Source organism: Neomonachus schauinslandi, chromosome 3 (assembly GCF_002201575.2).
Source record: "Neomonachus schauinslandi chromosome 3, ASM220157v2, whole genome shotgun sequence".
Classification (NCBI taxonomy): domain Eukaryota; kingdom Metazoa; phylum Chordata; class Mammalia; order Carnivora; family Phocidae; genus Neomonachus; species Neomonachus schauinslandi.
The window spans coordinates 71,980,822-71,999,339 of NC_058405.1; the positions used below are offsets into that span (position 1 = coordinate 71,980,822).

At 40.2% G+C, this 18,518-nt stretch overlaps 1 protein-coding gene across 3 annotated transcripts in view; it reads right to left on the reverse strand.

The window, feature by feature from the left end:
* MTUS2 (microtubule associated scaffold protein 2) overlaps window positions 1–18,518 on the reverse strand; it is a 374,457-nt gene that overhangs the window by 308,272 nt on the left and 47,667 nt on the right. Inside the window, exon 3 of one of the 3 annotated variants that reach the window (XM_044913209.1) lies at window positions 9,313–9,507. The exons of 1 other annotated variant lie outside the window; for it this stretch is intronic. In XM_044913209.1, the coding sequence (XP_044769144.1) occupies window positions 9,313–9,507 (195 nt within the window). Of the gene's footprint in view, window positions 1–9,312; window positions 9,511–18,518 lie in introns of all 3 variants that reach the window. One more of the 3 variants, XM_021678263.2, reaches the window with a different exon arrangement.

Consider the following 18,518-nt stretch of genomic DNA (forward strand, 5'->3'; position numbering starts at 1 on the left):
GTGTGTGAATCCCACTCTTCTTCATGTTGAGATGGTCAGTGTGTGAAGCACAGACTGCAGTGACTGACCATCTCCCTGCCATGAATGTCTCTCCTCCCTGGGCTCTCCTGATGCTCCCCCCTCCTCACTGACTACGCCTTCTCTGGTTGTATTCCCTGGGATCTAGCCGGTCCCACCCTGCATGCGTCACATCCCTCTTCCCATCTCGTCCTACTCACACTCCCCAGTGAGGTCAGCCATGGCTGCTCTCCTTAATGTCAGTCCAGTATGTCTGGAAATCTGGATGAACTTATATGAATGCTTTTCTGGGACCTTGACATGACTAGAGCCCCTCAGACCCCGCTCCCGAGCTCACGATTCTGCAAGTGGTGCCCTCATCCTTCCAGCCACCCCTCCCTCACAGGTGCTCTTGGCCTGTCAGTTCTCTCTCACATTTGGCCCTTCCTTTCCATCCCTACCACTGACCCCTATATTTCAGGCTCCCACTAACGCCCTCCTCCCAACTGTTATGGGCCAGAGAACCCACTGACATCATGAAATTTATCCTCTTTCTCACTGAAAGCAGAAGGAATTACCAATCTGTGACCCCTGTCTACTGCCTTGAGGAAGATATTATTACAAGAATCTTTATGAACCTTCCCAGGAGACAGCCTGTGCGTGTTATGGCAATACAGGAAAGCGTGCGCTGTTGGCAAAGTTCCTGCAGGAAGTCAGTATGAGTCTAAAAGTTATGCTCGATTGCTTTTTACTATTTCTTCTCTGTCACTGTCCCTGGTGGTGTTAGAGTTGTGATGGAATGTTACCTCTGACCTATTGCTTCTGTGAAAGCTAAAAGCAATCAAAGGTATGAAAACACCTGACCCCACACTTCCCATCTCTTGTAGCCCTTGACCAATAATCCAAGAGGTGCAGCAATAGGCAGAGTGCAGGGGCAAGAAGGGGACTTCCAAGAACTTCATAGCTCTGCATTTTATAGATAAAAAGCAGGGCAATAAAACCTTTGAGCTGCTCTCTGTTGGTGTTCTGAAATTTCTCTCTCACATGATAGAAAAAAATAACAAAAGTAAGGTCTGGCCAGAAGGAAAGCATCCCTAATTTTGGCACTGCTAAGATCACTCATCCCCAGTCTCCCTTGTCCAAATGCCTTGGCTCACAATTGTCACAGTAATTGTTCTCAAATATACTTCTGATTATTCACCACTTAAGAAGCATAAATGGTTCTATAATTTTAACAGAATGAAGTCACAGGATCCTAGCTGTTGAGAGCCAAAAGTGGTCAATTCATTTAATTCAATCTCTTCCAACTTTATAATAAAAATCCGAGTCTACTGAGATTAACTGACTTTCTCCCCAAATTACTCTATTACCATAAGTGCTGATTTTGATGCATATTATGCACGCAAATGTGGCATACTTCTTTTTTTTTTTCTGTTTCTTTTTTTTAAATTTAATTTTATTATGTTATGTTATTCCCCATACAGTACATCATTAGTTTTTGATGTAGTGTTCCATGATTCATTGTTTTCGTATAACACCCAGTGCTCCATGCAATACGTGCCCTCCTTAATACCCATCACTGGACTAACCCATCCCCCTACCCCCTCCCCTCTAAAACCCTCAGTTTGTTTCTTGGAGTCCATAGTCTCTCATGGTTCATCTCCTGCTCCGATTTCCACCCCTTCATTTTTCCCTTCCTTCTCCTAATGTCCTCCATGCTATTCCTTATGTTCCACAAATAAGTGAAACCATATGATAACTGACTTTCTCTGCTTGACTTATTTCACTTAATAATCTCCTCCAATCCCATCCATGTTGATATAAAAGTTGGGTATTCATCCTTTCTGATGGCTGAGTAGTATTCCATTGTATATATGGACCACATCTTCTTTATCCATTCGTCTGTTGAAGGGCATCTCGGCTCTTTCCACAGTTTGGCTATTGCAGACATTGCTGCTATGAACACTGGGGTGCATATGGCCCTTCTTTTCTTATCTTGACCCCTTTTCCATAGTTCAAAGTATCCATTTTTCATTAAATATCTTGAATAAGCTAGAACATGCTAGACTATGGCACTTATAAATCTTTGAGGGACAATGTGATTTCTAATAGTGTTGCCCACATATCTGAGTCTAGGTGGATAAAGTAGGTGTTACTTAAGCAATAAAGAAAATATTTTCACTTACAGGCAACGTTGCATAGAACTCAGAAGAACCATGTCGTCCTGTGTAAATGAGTATGAAGGAAGCAAAGAAAGAAGAAAAAGAACTGAACGTGTGGGAAGAATCTGGAAAGTTAACTGCAAGATGCAGTGAAAATGATTCTATTTTTTCCTTATAAAGAATACTTTAAATTACGTAATTACAGATTCCAGGGAAATAGATATTTAAATCCATCAGTGACATGTGTTTGACTTCCTCATTTCCAGAGAAAATCAGAAGCTTATTTTGGTTTTTGTTCTCACTCTTCTCTTTCCCCCACCCACCTACACCGGATTGAGATATCTGACAAAGTAAAACCCTAGTACAATGGGAATTAGACTCTAGCAAAATGAGAAGCTGAAGCTGCGTGAAGCTCTTTACACACTATAAAGTCAAATGTTCCCACTTTTTCCTACAGACATTAGAAAGGCACAGAAATAAAATCAGATCCAACTCTCAGTTTCTATTTCTAGCAGAGGTTTTATATGCCATCAGCTTCGATTAATGTGCTATGTCTTACTCACCTTGCATAAATATGTTTCATTTAAAGGGAACCCAACTGAAGAAGGTATTGCCTCAAATGATAACATGCTAAGGGCATGGCAGAACCCCTTTAGATAAAGAAAACAAAATATGACTTTCTTTGCCTATATTTTATAAATTTCCAAATAGCCTGAAGCTTACAGCCCAAAAGAGACCCCCATGAAAATCAACTTCTAGAACTGCCACCTTCATGTTGCATAAATGATAGATGTTTCATCTTAATGTTCAGAGAGGCATTCACATACATGACAGAGGGGAGTATAAAAATTAAGAAATGAAATAGACATCATCTCCCTGACTTATATATAATCATTACCACCTTACCCCATGCCAGACACAGTTAATCCATCATGGTCATTTTTCCAACTGAGCTTTTAAAATCCTTCTCCAGGGCGCCTGGGTGGCTCAGTTGGTTAAGTGACTGCCTTCGGCTCAGGTCATGATCCTGGAGTCCCTGGATCGAGTCCCACATCGGGCTCCCTGCTCGGCAGGGAGTCTGCTTCTCCCTCTGACCCTCCCCCCTCTCATGTGTTCTCTCTCATTCTCTCTCTCTCAAATAAATAAATAAAATCTTTAAAATCCTCCTCCACAAAGAACTTAATGCACATGGCCAATGAATGGAAATGGCGTTGAACCACTGTTGTTATGACTATACCAGGCTCTTTTCCGAGCACTGTGCATTCATTAATTCCATTTAATATTCCCAAACCTACTGTGTTTTGTTACACTTATTTTTATTTATTCTTATTTACAATGAGAAAACAGAGGCACAGAGAGATTAAGTAACTTGCTCAAAGTCACAGAGCTAGTAAATGGCAGAGGCAGGATGCAAACCCAGGCAACCTACCTCCAGAGACCACATCCTTCATCACTATGCTATATGGTCTCTTAAGAAATGAAAGCCCATACAGAGAGAAGATGGGATTTTATTTGTCTTTTATGGAAATTTTCAAACATATAAAAAAAGTAAAGTAAATAGTACAATAAACCCTCATAGTTCCATCATCCAGCTTCAAGATCATAAAAAATTTACCTATCTTTTCTCACTTTTTTGGAGGGGAGGAGGTGGTGCCAGATTATTTTACAGCAAAGCCAGAACACTGTCATTACTTAAAATGTGGAATAATTAGGTCTGCAGACATAATGCAGTAGTGCTGAGATAGCAAGGAGAGGATCTAAAGGGTGTGAGGACTTCCCTCACCCCCAACTCAAGGGGGTTAGGTGCTCCTCTCTTCATGTATCTCCTTCCCCTTCCCACCCACCAAATGCTGTGCAATCTTCAGCCATAGCCAGACTCACAGTTCCCTACATGGATTTCTTTTCACACTCCTATCTCCCCACTGGATTCTAACTTTGCAAGAGTGAAATTTTGGTGTCCTGGTCACAACAGCTGCAACACTGAGCTCTGTGCTTACCTCAAAACAGATGCTAAAAGAGGGCTGGATTGGGGAAGGGAAATGGACAGTCTGATAGTCACAAAACCAGACAGCCAAGAAAAATGAGGCAGTTCAACTAGACATGGTTTCTACCATAATCCCCCTACCATAATCCTACCTACCTATCATCCCCCAAATTTCAGTTTATCTTACTTTCAACCAAAAATGGTCAACTAAAACAAAACAAAATAAAACAAAACAAAACAAAAGACATTCATACTCTAATCCCATCTCTGGGTGGACATGATCATTATCCGGAGTGTTTTGAAATGGAATGTACAATGTCAATAAGGCTTAATCTCAAATACACAAGAGCTTCTCTGAAATCTGACCTCACAGGTCCCTTTAGGTTCCTTTTTCCATGAATAAAAAATGACTCCCTCTTTGCCAATGGAACATGAGATAGATTAACGGTTGTTTTGGTAATAATACTTCTTGGCAACTCTGAACTTAATTAAAATTCATATCAGATACAGAAAATCAAATGTATTATTTATGTAAATGTATTTTATGTTATTCATGAGCATGAATGCTGAAGTTAACATTACAAAAAGCTTTCATATTAACCCTTATTTTCATTGAATAACCTTCCAAAAGGGCTAGTGATTTTCCATTTCAGATTATTATCCCCAGAACCCAAATCCTATTCGGTAATTAAAAGAACATCTACTTATTTAAGTATTAAAATAAGAAATAAAACTCTAGAATTTAATGAAAATATCTAATCTCTCCAATTGAGAGGTCTAATTTTGAAAACTCTGAAATTCTTTCACAAAAAGCCACAATGGTAGGGTTTTAGGCCAATTCTTTGAAAGTGGCTAATTACATGCAAGGAGATACATAGGTTATTAGATATCTGTGAGACTATTAGGTCAGTCTACATGATGATTTATCTCTGAATATAATCATACTTTAAATGACCTATTATATTTTCTACTCTTTGAGTTGTATAAAATATCTATAGGTATACCATAGTCAAGAGAAGCAACATTTTAGAGATTCTAGAAAACTGTGAAAACCACAATGATGATCAACTCCACCAACTATCAAGACCTGTGAAAGCCTTGATAAAGTGAAAATAAGTTCCCTCTACAAAATACTTCTGAAAGCTGCTCAGGTTACTCTAAGGGCTCTCTCTTGTTCCATACTCTTACATAAGAGAAAATGTAAGAGAATTTCTCTTGGCAAAGAATTTCTCTTGAAACTCTCTTACTGTAAAGGCCATGCTAGGTGGCATGAGCGATACTAAAATTATTAAAAGACATATAGCCCCTATCCTCGAAGAGCTTATAATCTGTAGGGGAGACAGGGCAGAGAAATAAATAAGTACAATGAGACAGAATGTGATAATCCACAAAAGGGATGCAAGCAAGGAGCCACAGGAGTTCCCAGGAGAAAAGATCGCTTCGGGTTTACAGATGAAGGACAATTTTTTAGAGGAAGTGGCATTTGAATTGCACCTGAAAATGGCAGAATCTACAGAGAAATCTGGCTAGGGAAAGAGGGAGAGCATTCCAGAGACGTTTACACCAAGACCACAAAGGCAGGAAAGCACAAAGCCCTCAGAAGAAAAAGTGAACAATTCTGGTTGGCCAGTTGAGGGTGTACATGAGAGGATGGGATGTGGGAGAGGCAAGAAGGGAACCGGGCAGGTCATGGAGGACCTGGAATATCCAACAAGGAACAGAAGCAAGCACAGGGGCACCATGAAGCAATCAAAACAGGGTGAAAGGGAAAGTGATCTAGGACTGTGTGCCTTACAAATTACAGAGTGATGTGTGTTTGTGTGTGTATACCACACCTTCTCTATCCATTCATCAGCTGATAGACATTTCGACTCTCTCCATAGTTTGGCTATTGTTGATAATGCTGTCATAAACACCAGGGTGCATGTACCCCTTCAAATCTGTATTTTTGTATCCTTTAGGTAAATACCTAGTAGTGCAATTGCTGGATCATAGGGTAGCTCTATTTTTAACTTTTTGAGGAATCTCCATACTGTTTTCCAGAGTGGCTGCACCAGTCTGTGTTCCCATCAACATTGCAAGAGGGTTCCCCTTTCTCTGCATCCTCACCAACACTTGTTGTTTCTCGTGTTCTTAATTTTAGCCATTCTGACAGGAGTGAGATGGTATCTCATTGTGGTTTTGATTTGTATTTTCCTGATGATAAGTGATGTTGAGTATCTTTTCATGTGTCTGTTAGCCATCTGGATGTCTTCTTTGGAAGACTATTCATGGCTTCTGCCCATTTCTTAACTGGATTATTTGTTTTTTGGGTGTTGAGTTTGATAAGTTCTTCAGAGATTTTGGATACTAACTCTTTATCAGATACGTCATTTGCAAATATTTTCTCTCATTCTATAGGCTGCCTTTTAGCTGATTGTTTCCTTCACTGTGCAGAAGCTTTTTATCTTGAGGAAGTCCCAATAGTTCATTTTTTGTTTCCCTTGCCTCTGGAGACATGTCTAGTAAGAAGTTCCTATGGCCAAGGTCGAAGAGGTTGCTGCCTGCGTTCTCCTCTAGGAATCTGATGGATTCCTGTCTCACATTTAAGTCTTTTAACCATTTTGAATTTATTTTTGTGTATGATGTAAGAAAGTGGTCCAGTTTCATTCTTCTGCATGTGGCTGTCCAATTTTCCCAACATCATTAGCTGAAGAGACTGTCTCTTTTCATCAGATATTCTTTTCTGCTTTGTCGAAGATTAGTCGACCATATAGGCATGGGTCCATTTCTGGGCTCTCTATTCTGTTCCATTAATCTCTGTGTCTATTTTTGTGCCAGTACCATACTGTCTTGATCACTACAGCTTTGTAATATAGCTTGAAGTCCGGAATCATGATGCCTCCAGCCTTGCCTTTTTTTTTTTTTTAAAGATTTAATTATTTGAGAGAGAGAGAGAGAGGGTGAGCAAGGGGAGGGGCAGAGAGAAAGGGGTAGACGTAGACCCTGCACTGAGCACAGAGTCCGAGGTGGGGCTCAATCCCACAAACCTGAGATCATGACCTGAACCGAAATCAAGAGTGGGATGCTTAACTGACTGAGCCACCCAGGCACCCCTGCTTTTCTTTTTCAGGACTGCTTTGGCTATTTGGGGTCTTTTGTGGTTCATACAAATTTTAGGATTGTTTGTTCCAGCTCTGTGAAATATTCTGGTGGTATTTTGACAGGGATTGCATTAAAAGTGTAGATTGCTCTGGGTAGTATAGACATTTTAACAATGTTTCCTCTTCCAATCCCTGAGCATGGAATGTTTTTTCCATTTCTTTGTGTCCTCTTCAATTTCTTTCATAAGTGTTTTATAGTTTTCAGAGTACAGATCTTTTACCTCTTTGGTTAGGTTGATTCCTGGGTATTGTAATAGTTTTTGGTGTGAATACCTATTGCTTTTAATATGAAGTCTTTAAAGTAGGAGTTATTTTCCCTGGCACATTATGGCTCTTGTCCCTCTGGGTGCTCAGGGTATCCCTCTCTAGTGTCCTTTGAAGCAGAGGTGAGAAGAAATACCCTAAGCACACCTGGAATGATTCTGTCCACACCTGTCAGCTCTCCTTTAGCAAAAGCTGCTGCCACAAGAACAAAGCTCAATTCATCTTGAAATTATGTCCACACCTGTCAGCTCTCCTTTAGCAAAAGCTGCTGCCACAAGAACAAAGCTCAATTCATCTTGAAATTACTATTATTTTTTTAAGAAATCAAGGCTTTAGCATCTTCCTTAGAAAGATATATACCATGTGAGATTTTTTTTTTTTAATCACTCTCGTGCTCCCTCCAAAAGAGAAACATGCCACTGGGAATTTTACTACTAAAAACTATGACAAATAGCTGCTCCTATATTTAAAAATCTTCAGACTGTCAATATGCACACACATATTCTAAAAATAGGAGTTCCACATTTGCAAATAGTTCTTTATTATATTCACATTTCAGATTTTGAGACATCTACTGGGCCCTAATGGAATCCATAATGACAACGGTGCCCCTAACATGAATCCTGTGTGAAAGTAGTTCAGAGATGCAGCGCCTTTAGGAAACCAAGTGAGCAAAAACCTCTCAGAAACTGCTTACAAACACCTCAACATAAAGGAAAGTGTAAGGTACTACTTTTAGGAATAACTAGGTAGACCAAAATTTAGAACTGTAAAAGTACAAATGTGCTGCACATCAGCTCTCCAAACCCAAGAAAGGATAAAGAGCAAGCTCAGAGAAAGGAAATTTAAAAAAAAAATAATATGAATCAATCTCATTCTCAAACTCTCCCCCCCAAACCCCATCCTGCTGTCTCTTTCCCTTACTACTTCAGCCTGATTCAACTGTTGTAATCCCTCCCAAACAGCCCTGCACATGAAAACCTCTAAGACTTTCCTGGCCTTCCGGCAAGTTCTTGCTAACCAACATCTGAGATGTCATGGCTTCAGATCCAATAACAATGACTTTGAAGTTGACAGGCTGAGATAAGTTTTGGTCATCAAAGGCACAGCCAAATGGGGCAACCTCCAGATCTTCTTTAGAAACAGTGGCTGTTTGTGACTTACTCTGAGACTATTAATTCAGACTTTATAAAATATAGCTTATAACATCAGTCTCAGGAACCAGGCCTAGAGTAGCCTCATTCAGCTAATGGGGACCTTTCTGGACACAGAGTTGAAGAAGTTCAGCTGTGTTTTTTTAAATTTTCAATATCATTTGGTTAACTTTTAGAAATCCAACCAAGTGTTCCATCAAAATGAAGGCATTACAGGTAATCCCAGATGACTAAAAGGATTCTCACCACCACTATTTAATACATGTTTCATGTAACACCTGTTTTGGATCTTTCTTTGACTTCTTACATAGAATCCATGGAGCAAAGGGCTCCTGGAGTCAGCCCCTGGATAAGTCATTTTCTATATTTCAACATCTTTTTCTAGCACGTTAACTCATAACTGAAAAATGATAGGGCCAAACAGGCTTTTTTTTCTTCAGTAGATTCTTTTCTAAAGTCCTAACAATGGTAGATTAAAGTAGTCAAATCAAATCTTTCATACACAAAGGAATGAAACTATTACACCCGCATGCGGATCCACCCGGCCCAGTGTGGCCCGAGGGGCGTATCCCGCAGGGGAGTAGCGCACGCCGGCCCCGCCCACTTACGGTTGGCCAGCCGGCCCTGCTCGGGCTGTGCGCTGTCCGCGGACTGGGTGCTGGAGACCGAGGACACGCTGGAACTCCGCACAAACCCAAACGCCGCTAGCTTGGCTGCCGGGAGACGCGAGTATCCGGGAGGACGAAGTCCAGATTTGGGTAGATTGGATTTTGCAGCATTTGAACCGGAGGCTTTCTTTAAATCTGCTATAATTAACGAAAACAAAACAAAACAAAACAAATCCGTTGACAACAAGATAGAGAATACATGGACTACGAATATTAATCTAGCTCTATCATAAACAGGCCACAATCAGTCTTGCAGGGTGTGCTTTAGCACATTCACAAACACATCTTTATGAGAAAGGCCCCTCGCAGTGGGCTGGGGGTTTCAGAGAATTCAAATAAGAGGAGAGGCAGCGGGGCAGATGAGACAAGAACAGACAACTAGTTCTATTATATGACCATAAACAAAGGTATACAGTGCTTAGGAAGCTGAATGGAATGAACACTTACTGTTGCACGTTACCCTAGAATTGTGAAATAGACATACACCTTAAAATCTGACATGCAGTGGGCAAAGAGCCCTTGTGGCAAATAATTCATCAGCAATTTTAAACAGTATGTGATAATTCATGGAAGCATGTACAAAGAATCATTTGCTAACATTCTGTTGGTTGTAGGAATGAGGTGGGCACAAACTATGGAGCTGGCCAGGTGGAAATCCAGTCTCTGTCATTTATTAGCTGTGTAACCTCGGAAACTTGACCCAACACTTTAGAACTCAGTTTCCTCCCATGGAAGGACTGGGATGATAAAACTGGCCTCAAAGGTCTAATATAAATATTATTGCTTGTAACAGAACTTTATAGGTGCTCCAATTAATGCTAGGGTTTTTTTTTTTTTCCTTTCTCCATGATCTGGTTTTGTGTTAAACTAAAATTCAAAAAACAAACTAAACTTCAAAATTAGTTCCCAGATATGTGCAAAGCCAGCTAATTTTGAAATAATAAAACATCATGCTATAAATCCACCATCTCAGCATGATGATATCTGAACCAGGCTCTGTTCATGGCCACTGCAATGATCATCTCCACACTATAAGAAGTCTTTCAATATCAGATAGAACCAGGATGTTATCACACACAAATGCTCTTTAATATTCCTTAAAAGGAAAAAGGGCTAAAAGTCCTAATATTCTGTATAATTGTCCTAGTGAAGCCATTTATAACTTTTACCTGCCATATTTACTGTGAGTGCTTATATACAGATCCTTCAGCAATGCTCCTCACTCATTATCTACTGAAAGATTAACCGGGTTTCAGACTAATAATAATAAAAAAATTTAAAAAATTGATGCCTAAAAATCAATGAAGAATCTATAATAGAAATAAATCTATGTATGGAAATCTGTGGAGAACCAACAGATGTCAATCTGGTCCAGTGGTGCCTCTTCCTCTACTAGGAGCTCCCCCTAAGAGTGAGGCTGTAGCCAGTTGTACATCCAGATGAAAGCAGAATATGCACAACTATGGTTTCCTGATTTCTGGGTCAGGACTAGGAGGAGGAGGAATCAGGTGAGTGCAGAGAGAAGAGGGAACAGGGATCTGGGGCTGCAATATTCCCAATTCAGTTCTGTCCTTCTGCTTGGGAAAAAAATGTTCAAATATGATGAGAAATAGTCATTGTTTAATAAGTAGTAATGGCCCTTCTGTATCAGCAATTAAATGTCAGATCAATGCCTTCAATTGCTGTTCTATCATTTTGCATACTCTTGAGATGATATCCCCAGAACAATGAAAGTGTCCCCGTAAATCAGATACATTTTCGCAATAAATTTAAACTAAAGCAATTTTGGATAACGCCTGTAAAACAGTTTCTAAAAAATCAGATGTGATTTCAATAATAAGTATACTAAATCCATCATGTTTTGATACTAATTTCAGTTATAGAGGGTAAGAGTATAACCTCTTTCCCAACCCAGTTAATCAATAACTGATTTAAGATTACACAAAATCAAGTGAGAAGAATATGAATAAATGGGTTTTTTTTCCTAGTAAACAAACCCATATTTCAGAATGAAGGAAAGGTCAGAATTCCTAACAGAACACCTTGGCATATAATAAACATTCATTTAATATTCATTTAAGAATGAAAACTAGATACTCCTGGGTGGCTCAGTCAATTGAGCATCCAACTCTTGATTTTGGCTCAGGTTCATGATCTCATGGTAGTGGGACTGAGCTTCACACAGGGCTCCATGCTCAATGCAGAATCTGCTCAAGATTCTTTCCCTCCCCCTCTACCTGTCTCCCTGCTTAGGCACTTGCATGTGTGTACTCTCTCTCTAAAATAACTAACTAAATAAATAAATTCCTTTAAAAAATTAAAACTAGTTTATTAAATCATTACATAAGACGATAAAAGCACTGAAAATGTTCAAAGAGGAATTTACCCTATTCTACCCTTACCTATATTTAAGGATTGCTCATGTCGTTGGTAGAAAGGTAGCATGTACATGCAGAGAGGGAACTCAACAACACAGGATCCCAAGCAGACATGACGTAGGTCTCTAAATGAGTTCTGGGCTTTCACTTTCCCTTAGTCCATCTTTCCCTTTGAATAAAGGCACATACTGTGAGTGTATGTGGGTGTAGGCTACTTGTGGGAGTATGTCTTACACCAACTCTCTGTGTACATAATTTTTTCTAAATTTAATGTAATCCATACATCAAGTTAGTATCCAATGGTCTCTCCTCCTACCAGATACATCTCACAAATAGCTTACGTACCTTCAGGGTTTGGAAGAACAGGTCTCATTCTTTGGAAACCATCAGTGCCTAGCACAGTGGTTTTGACAAATTATTCAATCAAATTTAGCTGAAGTCTGCAGTAGCCAAGCTTGCACAACATGAATATAGCCTGCTGTGTGGGCTGAACACCTCCACTGGTCTCTCTGCATGTGAACTAGGCTGGAATGGGGCTCTAAACTGCTTTCTAAACAAGCACCTCTGTGATTCTCATTCAGGTAGTCCATGGAGCATACTTTGGGGTGAAAACGTCAAAGAAGATGCCATATCAGCCTGGGAAAGGTGCTCTTCAGCATTACATACTGACTGAATGTGCCTTAATTTAATCTTGGTTTCTCATAAAAGGAATTTACTTATAAAAATGTGCACTCCTTACTATTTCTCAAGTGCAGCATGTCAGAAGAATATATTTTTTTCAACTATGTAGTGTCCTTGGACTATTCAAGAATACAGACTTTGATGGAAATAGCATATCAAAGTGCACAGTAAGTCCTCAATAAACAAATGATAATAATTAATATTAAATAAAACCGAGCAGACAACATAAGAGAGACATCTTCCACAATGGTGGCACGAGGAGCTTCATGGACACTTTCTCCAGTAAACCAACCATAATTAGTAAAAATCATTTTTAAAAAACAACAATCATTTAAAGTTTCTAGAAATTGTTCTAAGGGCATACAGCAAATAAACATTTATAAATGAAAATCTACTAAATCCCAGTAAGAATAGTCAGACTGGATGGCACTTGAGCCTGACCCACTCCTTTCCTCCTCTGCAACCCTGTCCATCTCAGCATGATGAAAGCTCTACTCTGGGTGGCTGGGACCAAGGCAACAGGATTTCTCTCCCCCTGCTCAAGAACTACCATATCTCACTGGGAGAGGTGGGCCACCATCATTTCCCATTCCCTATGCCCTCCCCTCAGGTCCATGTTGCAGAAACTAAATTACATGCAAGCAAGAGGCTAAGAGGTCAGGAGACTCTCCCTTCGCCCAGCCCCAAGTAAGAGGGCAGAGGCACTACCCCCTCTTACCACAGCAGGCCAAAAATACTGGGGCCCTAATCACTGTTGCCCTGGCTCACTTGTAGGCTAGAGGTTCAATATCAGGAGAGGTAACAGGAGAAGAACAGAAGCTACCGACCCTGCCTAGCAGCCACCTGTAAATCAGGATTGCCACTCCTAGAGGAGCAGACCTGTGTCCCTGCCACATCCCCCAGCAGAATCATAACTAAGAGGTTTGCCCAAAGGCAGAGATAGGCCATAAGAACAAAAATCACTGAGGCACTCTGTAATGCCCACATTAAAAAAGAAGAAAGATGTCATATCAATAAAGTAATCTTCCATCTAAAGACACTGAAGAAAAAAGAACAAACCAAATGTAAGTAGAAGGAAGGAAATAATAAATACTAGAATGGTAATAAATATAACAAAATGGAAAAGTAAAAAGCCAAGAAAATCAAATTTGGTTTTTAGAAAGATCAACAAAGTTGGCAAACCTTTAGTTACAACTGATCAAGAAAAAAGGAGAGAAGACTCAATTTGTTAAATGAGGAATGAAGAGGGGACATCACTACTAATCTTACAAAAGTAGAAAAAATTATAAGGGAATATTATGAACAACCTAGTGAAATGAACATGTTCCAGAAAAACACAAAGGAAAAAAAAGGAAATAGAAAATCTGAATATACTTACAACAAAGAAATTGAATTAGTAATCCAAAAACTTCCTACAAAGAAAAGCCCAGACCCAAATATCATTAATAGGGAATTCTATCAAGTATTTAAAGAATTTATACCAGTTCTTCACAAATTATTCCAGGGAGGGAGGGAGGGAGAGAGAGAAACACTTCCAAACTCATTCTATGAGGCCAGTGTTACTTGATAACCTAACCAAACATATCACGAAAAAAAAAGAAAACTCTTACAGATGCAAAATTCTCACCAAAATATAGCAAACTGAAATCAGCCACATATAAAAAGTATTACATACCATAACCAAGTGAGATTTATCCCTAGAATGAAAGAGTGGTATAACATGGAAATCAATGTACTATGTCATATGAATAGAACAAAGAAAAACCACATGATCATCTCAATATATGCAGAAAAATCACTTGACAACTTCCAAGAGCATTTCATGAATAGAAAAATGTCCTCAACTTGGTAAGGGGATGGAAAAAAAATAGCTAACATCATACTCAATGGAAAAAGAATGAATCCTTCCCCCATAGATCAGGAACAAGGCAAGGCAGTTTGCTCTCATCACTTCTACTCAATATTTTATGGAAGGTTCAAGTCAGGACAATTGGGCAAGAAAATTAAAAGCCTCGCAGATTGGAAACAAGAAGCAAAACTTTCTCCATCTGTAGATCACACAATCTTGTATATAGAAAACCCTATGAAAACTAAAACCTTGTAATAAATGAGTTCAATATACAAAAATCAATTGTATTTCTATATACTTGCAATAACTAATCCAAAAATGAAATTAATAAAGTTTCATTTACAATATCATCAACAAAATAAAATATTTAGGAAATGTAGTAAAGGGTTGGACTCCCTTTTTTTTTTTTTTTTATGTTTGACTGCTAACAGCTATCAGGTTTCAAACCCCACACCTCTTTTTATACTGCCCACATATCTGGAAAAGCTGATACGAAAGCCCAGGACAGCCTCCTTTGGTGCTGGCAGGCAAGTCAAACTACACAAGCCCCTTCCCACATCCACAAGAATTTCACCTCCCCCCACCCCTGACAACAATAAAGTAAGTTGAGTCATTTCATATGTATTTGAGAGGCCTGCACTACTCTCCCCAGACACCTCAGTTATGTGAGTAATAAACTCCCTCATAAGCTGCTTTGTGTATGGCATCATCGGTCTTGACATCCAAACCAAATTTTGGGTGGAGGTCCATCCTATCTCTTCAGGGTGACCACAACAATAGGTGGTATGACCAGGATGCTGAGACAGTGACCCCCATCACCGGGAGCCTTTCTTCGTGTTTCGCTTGCTAGCTGACTCTGCTGCCTAATAGAAAACACACACCGGGGTGCCTGTGTGGCGCGGTTGGTTAAGCTTCCAACTCCTGGTATTGGCTCAGGTCATGATGTCAGGGTCATGAGATCGAGTTCCATGTTGGGCTCTGTCCTGCGTGCAGAATCTGCTTGAGTTTCTCTTTCCCTCTCCCTCTGCCCCTCCTGCTTCTGTGCTGTCTTTCTCTAAAATAAATAAATAAATCTTAAAAAAAAAAGAAAAAAAAAACCAGGAAAGAAGGAAAGCACGGCCTTGGAGCTGCTGCTTGATGGCTAGCTCATGCTTTGAGCTGTGCTGCTCTGCTCTGCATTAGTGAGTCCGACAGAGCCTCTGTCATAGATTAACCTGACCCATGTTGGAAGTTTCAATAATTAATTGGTTGTTCAGAGACAGGAATGTGATTGGGGTGGGGTCCTAAGTGTGGCCTTGGGGTCCTGCACGTGTATCTTAGAACGCAGTTGTGACAGATGCCAGGCTCAGGGGAAAGACTACCCTTTGCTGCATACAGGTCCCCTGGGTGATCACTCATGAAAAAGCAGTCATTAGAGGAAAAAACACACACACAAAAGAGAAAAAGCAATATGTGAAATGCTGAGGTCTGCATTCCTAAAAGCAAATGGCTGCGCAGGTCCCTTAAATACCTCTGTTGCTGCTGCTGTCTATGCCTCTGTCCCAACAAAAATCCTGATCCTCGGAGTTATAGAGAAAAACACCCATGGCATCTCTATAGCATAGCGAAAGGGGTTAACTCAAATCCTCCTTAAGCCTGAGGTCCTTAAGTCCTATAAAGTAACACTGTCATGGGAGAGGCCTCCAACCCTGATGATACTGATTGGAAGCTCTCCCAGGGGGAAATCTACAAATAGAAGGGGAGTAGAGAGAACCCCCAGTAAAACCAACAAGGGGAAAAAAAGGAATACAGGGGTGGAGGAAGGAGAAGGGAAGAAGCCCGGATTTGGCAGAATAAACAAAAAACTGAAACAGAGGTCTACAGTTGGACCCAATTGGAAATTGAAAATTTCCTAAAAGAATTTATACACCAAAAGATAAAAAGGGCACTGACTTTTGTGTATCTATAACATAGCTTCTGAATTAATCTTAACATCTCCTTAAATGTACTAATTGACAAACCTTTATGACTTTAATCAATACTGGGGCTCAAACTATAGTTATACGTGGGGATCTCATTAAATTTAAATACTATATCCCCTATAGTATTCTATAATCTTAAGGGAGTTACTGAACGAAAAATAAAAGAAACATAGATATGCTTCATCTTAACCATGAGAATTATCATCTTGCCTCAATTTCCCAGAGTCAGAGCATCCATTGCCCTAAAATATCCCATAGTGGACATGAACACTCTGTGATTAATACATTTAGAGAAAATTAAAGTTTTGACACATAAAAAACTTGGCTTGACAAAATGGGACCCTACAGACCATACCTCCAGTTAAAGCAGTTAACAGGACTGGCTATAAATTAAAGCAAGGCCTGCAAGAACTGAAATACATTACTACAAGACCCCTACTGCTCATTTAACAAGACAATCTGGCCCATTCTTAGTCCCTCAGTCACAGTTTTCCTTCACTTCCTGAAGGGACACAAAACACCTTTAAAGAGCGGCTACCCACAAAATCTTTGTGGGCTAGATCTTGGCTGGATCCACCTTTCTCCAGGAGCATAGGTCTGACATTACAATGACGACATCTTCCTTTGAGGACATTTATATGACACACTTATTCAGGACGTACAAATACAAAGACGCCCATAAAAAACAGATGGGCCACTTCCTAACACAAAGGTGTGCAAGGCCCTGCCACCTTAATTAAATTCCTACAAATTATTTGATAAGCTGTGGGGTACTCTATCCCTGATACTGTCAAGAAACAGTGATTCTCTCAATATCCAAAATATTAAAAGAAACCCGGGGTCTTTTAGACTCCTTTGGGTTCAGGAGGCAAAATATTCCTCATTTGCAAACTATACGTAAGCCCATTTATGCTGTTACTTGCAAAGTGGCTCACCTTTCGTGGGATCCCCTCCAACAAAAGGCTCTAGAATCTGTCCAAATTGCAATCAACACAGACTTCCATTAGTGCCCTCAGAGACACTCTCACTATAGAGGCTTTAGCAACCCCTCTCATGCCTTCTGGAGTTTCTAGACTACCAATAATGGTTATAAGTTGCTCATGGGTTTCTGCTCTAAGAAACTGACCTCCTTGGCCCTGCAATATACAATATTAGAGTGGCACTGGCTGGGCCCCTGCTGGTCTCTCCTGAAAAGTAAAGCTCTCATCTGCCCTGAACCTGTGACCCTGTGCACCAAGGTCCCCAATATGCCATAGGTTATAAAAGTAGCATCCCACAAACTCACAAACTCAGCAGACGTAGCCTGGACTTCTTGCTACAGGATGGAACCAAACCTGGGCCCTATGGCATAGCCCACCTGCAGAAGGGGGTGGTCTCCCTGTCCTCAGTCCCTTGCCTGATGTCACAGTGCCAGAGGACATCACTCTTTTCCCAGACCCACTGGCTACCCGTGGAGCCCCTTTAGGATCAACCAATGAACAGCAGTGGGAGTTTATGCACTTTATATGGTTGGAATCATAACTGTCACACATGATGGAGCTCATTGAGAGTTGCTGTTTTCATCCCGTAGCCGAGATGTTCCTGAAAAGGATGCAACCCAAGCGTCCCACAATTAGACAAACTTCAAAGTGTCATCTAACACTGGATGCTCTGGTCCAAGTCAGTCCCATCCCCACGTTTTTACACTCTTGGGCCATTGCCATTGGCCTGGCTGTCTGGTCCAGCCAGTGGCAGCAACAATTCCTTATTCAGGGTTGTGCTCTTTAAGGTTAAAAAAAAAAAAAGTTTGAGAATCATTTTGTGCTACAGAGACCCAAACAATAAAATTAAAGTCACACATGTTTCTACACTCCCTATAGCCACAATACAAGCTCTCACCATGACAGTCCTTATCCACTTTTGAAGTTCCAAACATTACTGATAGCGAACAAGGCAATCATTTCGCTTCTCAGAATACACAACGCTGGGCTCTTGAACAAGGCATTCACTATAACTTTACCTTCCTTAATGACCTTAAGCTGCAAGTTTCATAGAGCACTATAATGGCTTACTAAATAAGTTCAAATTCAATTAAATATAGCACATTTTAATCATCAAACATCAGGGCTCTCTGGCTCCTCCCATCTGAGAAAGCTCACAAGCAAGTGTGGTATTCCCCTCTTGGCACCTGTGGGAAAGTCAAACCACTCCAACATCTGCCTGAGTTTGGAACAATCACCCATACCCCATTCCCTACCCACAAAAAAAACTCCAAATGAATCTCCTTTCCTTGTTCTC